The 3,285-nt window shown below is 45.3% G+C and overlaps 1 protein-coding gene across 2 annotated transcripts; it reads left to right on the top strand.

The window, feature by feature from the left end:
- Positions 1-986: 986 nt before the first annotated feature.
- On the top strand, positions 987-2,578 carry LOC147618430 (chalcone synthase 17-like). 2 transcript variants are annotated; one of them, XM_086774869.1, is made up of 2 exons: positions 987-1,253; positions 1,345-2,578. In XM_086774869.1, exons 1-2 carry the CDS (start codon positions 1,073-1,075, stop codon positions 2,376-2,378), a joined length of 1,215 nt encoding a protein of 404 aa, XP_086630995.1. In that variant the 5' UTR covers positions 987-1,072; the 3' UTR covers positions 2,379-2,578. The 2 variants fall into 2 exon arrangements, with proteins under 2 accessions (XP_086630995.1, XP_086630996.1); XM_086774870.1 differs by having other exon boundaries at positions 1,008-1,247.
- The last annotated feature ends 707 nt before the right edge of the window (positions 2,579-3,285 follow it).

The raw sequence follows: 3,285 nt of genomic DNA, 5'->3' as shown, positions 1-3,285 counted from the left end.
TCGAGGCCATCCGGGGTTCAGTGGGAGAGAGGACGCCCGTGCGGAGACATGGGCGGCCGGGCTAGTGTGGACGGCATGCCACACACTTTATAGCCCGGGAATGAGGAGGTAATCCTCATTCTCCTCTATGGCTGGGTGGTGAACTAGTCGCCGATCCCTCCGTTGTGAGGGCACTCGCAGTGGTGCTACACGCACGTCACATTAGGTACCTGACTTCATGTGTGACATTTCATTAGAAGATCTTGTATGAAATTCCTTTCTTAGCTAAAGGTGATTGGACATTAAACGTGCAGAAAGGCTAGTTTTCGGCCTATTTCCGAGGGCGCCCAAGCGAACAAAGGTGAGCACCCTTACCATGCATCCACCCTTTCTAACACTCAGCTATCTTACATCACATTAATGTTGGAATTCATTTGCAATTTATTCTTTAAACCTGTGTACTTCTAAGTCTCTTTATCAGAGTGTGCAGTGTGGTTGTCTTGTATGTGATAGAAGTAGACTCGAGAACAAAAGTTACGCAAGAATATCCACATTGTCAATGAGACCGGGTGCCCGGATAAGTCAAGGTTTGGGAAAATATTGGTTTAAAGGTTTGGAAAAATATTGGTTCACTTTAAACGAGTTCAAACCTTGAAATTTCCATTTCAAGATAGTGGGAGAAATAATATTGGTTCACTTTAAACCATCTAAGGGGGAAAAAAACTCTTCAAAAATTTCAAATCTAGTTGTAATAAGTAGGTGAAAGTAGGAAGAAAATGGTTGTTCAACGTTAACACTGCATCTTCAGGCCATTGTGAAAAGGATTGATGTTATGTTGTGCCACATCTCCTCAAATGCCCATTAATAAGAACTTTCGCAGGCTAGGGGCCTGATGCGCCCACGAGTACTCAGCAAGTGATTATTCAATCGTGGCTTCTTCCTTCACGCATGTTGTTGCCCCTTGCCCACTTTTGGCCTCGTCGTTTCCCTTCCTCGACCTACGTCGTCCCCTTCTCTGCATTCAAGGCAGCCTCTTTAAATTCCACGCACCTTTGCTAGATCTGTCACCGCGTCCGCAGAGCTTGAAGCGCCCATGGCTTCTTTGGTAGCTAGAAACGTTGAGAGGGCTGAGGGACCTGCAACAGTTCTTGCCATAGGAACTGCCAATCCATCCAATGTAGTTGATCAGAGCACCTATCCTGATTTCTACTTCAACATCACGAATAGCAATCACATGACTGACTTGAAGCGAAAATTCCAGCGCATGTGTAAGTGTAGGTAGTGCCTGTGGGTTGCCGGGATATCATAGCTGTGATACAAGTCCTTACTGACGTTGTAATACTGTTGTTTCTTACACTCATGCAGGCGACAAGTCCGGTATCAAGAGAAGATACATGCTGCTCACCGAGGAGATACTCAAGGAGAACCCCAGCATGTGTGCCTACTGGGAGAAGTCGCTGGATGCGAGGCAAGACATTGTAGTGGTGGAGGTTCCCAAGCTTGGGAAGGAGGCGGCTATCAAGGCTATTAAAGAGTGGGCGCAGCCCAAGTCCAAGATAACGCACTTGGTGTTCTGCACGACGAGCGGGGTGGACATGCCCGGCGCCGACTGGGCGCTCACCAAGCTGCTTGGGCTGCGCCCATCTGTGAAGAGGCTGATGATGTATCAGCAGGGCTGCTTTGCCGGAGGCACAGTCATGCGGGTCGCCAAGGACCTGGCGGAGAACAACAGGGGCGCGCGTGTGCTTGTTGTCTGCAGCGAGGTCACCGCTGTCACCTTCCGAGGGCCCAGTGAAACCCATTTGGACAGCTTGGTCGGCCAGGCGCTGTTTGGCGACGGAGCGGCCGCCATTATCGTTGGCGCCGATCCTGTCCCGGACGTGGAACGGCCCTTGTTCGAAATGCACTGGACGGGGTCAACCATCCTGCCGGACAGCGACGGCGCTATAGACGGCCACCTGCGCGAGGTCGGCCTCACCTTCCACCTCATGAAGGACGTCCCCGGGATCATCTCCAAGAACATTGGCAACGTCCTTCGTGACTCTTTTCATCACGCTTTCGGTGATGTAGCCGCTCCTATCGACCTCAACAACATCTTCTGGATCGCCCACCCCGGCGGCCCGGCCATCTTGGACCAAGTGGAGGAGAAGCTGCGTCTTAAACCCGACAGAATGCATGCCAGCCGTGCCGTGTTGGCTGACTACGGCAACATGTCTAGCGCCTGCGTGCTCTTCATCATGGACTACATGCGCAAGAAGTCGCTCCATGAAGGGGCCGCCACAACAGGTGAGGGGTTAGAGTGGGGTGTTTTGCTAGGCTTTGGGCCAGGCTTGACAGTGGAAACCGTGCTTCTACGCAGCGTCTCTATATCTGCAAATGATAAAAGTGCCTCACCATAACTCTAGATCACCTGCTCTACTCTAGCTCACCTACTCTGTTATACCCAACTCTTGCAATCTCCATTTTACAAATTGCATGTAGCTCCATAATTATCATGAAAAGCAAAGTTATGTAAGCATGTACCTCCATAATTATCATGAAAAGCAAAGTTATGCAAGTATATGTCCCCATAATTATTATGAGAAGCAAAGTTATCCAAGTATATATCCCAAAGTTTGTCTTTTTGTATTTGTCAAGTTTTACATTACACTTGTCCATGACAAGGAGTAGGACATAAAGTTGTGTTAGTTTTATTGTGTCTACATTAGAAAAAAAAGAGCTGGGGTAGACTGGCGATAGGTACTCTAAGCAACTACATTGAATGAAATTGTAGTTCCTATGGCAAGAACTGTTGTATGTCCCTCAGCCCTCTCAATGTTTCTAGCAATGTTTCTAGCATGCTAAGCAATTTTTTATCTTATCTCCAATCATTGCTTAACTTGATATATTGGTATATTTTTTTTTAATTTTTGTTTCTAATTTTTAAAATTATTTTAAGAACTTACTAGTACTAAAAATGACACTACTTTTTGTACACATAAGATTGACATCTTACAATGCTTAATTTTGGAGACCTAACATTTAAAAATTAGATGAAGTTTGATAGAATGTGAGACTAAAGTAAAATTGTGAATTTAACGGTTAGTTTTTTTAGGTCTCATTTAGAAAATTATAGCAATATGTTAAAGGACTTGTGAAAGTTTTATAATTTAATGATTAAGAATTCAATATTTATGTAAATTACTCTAAACTCACGTGGGTAAAGGTAATTAAAACGGTCAATTTATTTGAAATAAATTAGGTTAATTTGAGTTTGCAAAGCCCATTTTTCTCCCCAAGAAAGTGAAAATCCTTATTTTATATCTA

Source organism: Cibotium barometz, chromosome 35 (assembly GCF_041138505.1).
Source record: "Cibotium barometz isolate CiBa-2024 chromosome 35, ASM4113850v1, whole genome shotgun sequence".
NCBI classification, from domain to species: Eukaryota; Viridiplantae; Streptophyta; class Polypodiopsida; order Cyatheales; family Cibotiaceae; genus Cibotium; species Cibotium barometz.
The sequence above is the reverse complement of the archived record's forward strand: the minus strand, read 5'-3'. Positions and strand labels throughout refer to the sequence as shown.

Excerpts from the sequence above, each read along its gene's own strand:
- LOC147618430 (XM_086774869.1), top strand. The coding sequence starts at position 1,073 with ATGGCTTCTTTGGTAGCTAGAAACGTTGAGAGGGCTGAGGGACCTGCA. Across the intron at positions 1,254-1,344 it reads ATTCCAGCGCATGTGTAAGT|GCGACAAGTCCGGTATCAAG; the intron begins GTAGGTAGTGCC and ends ACACTCATGCAG.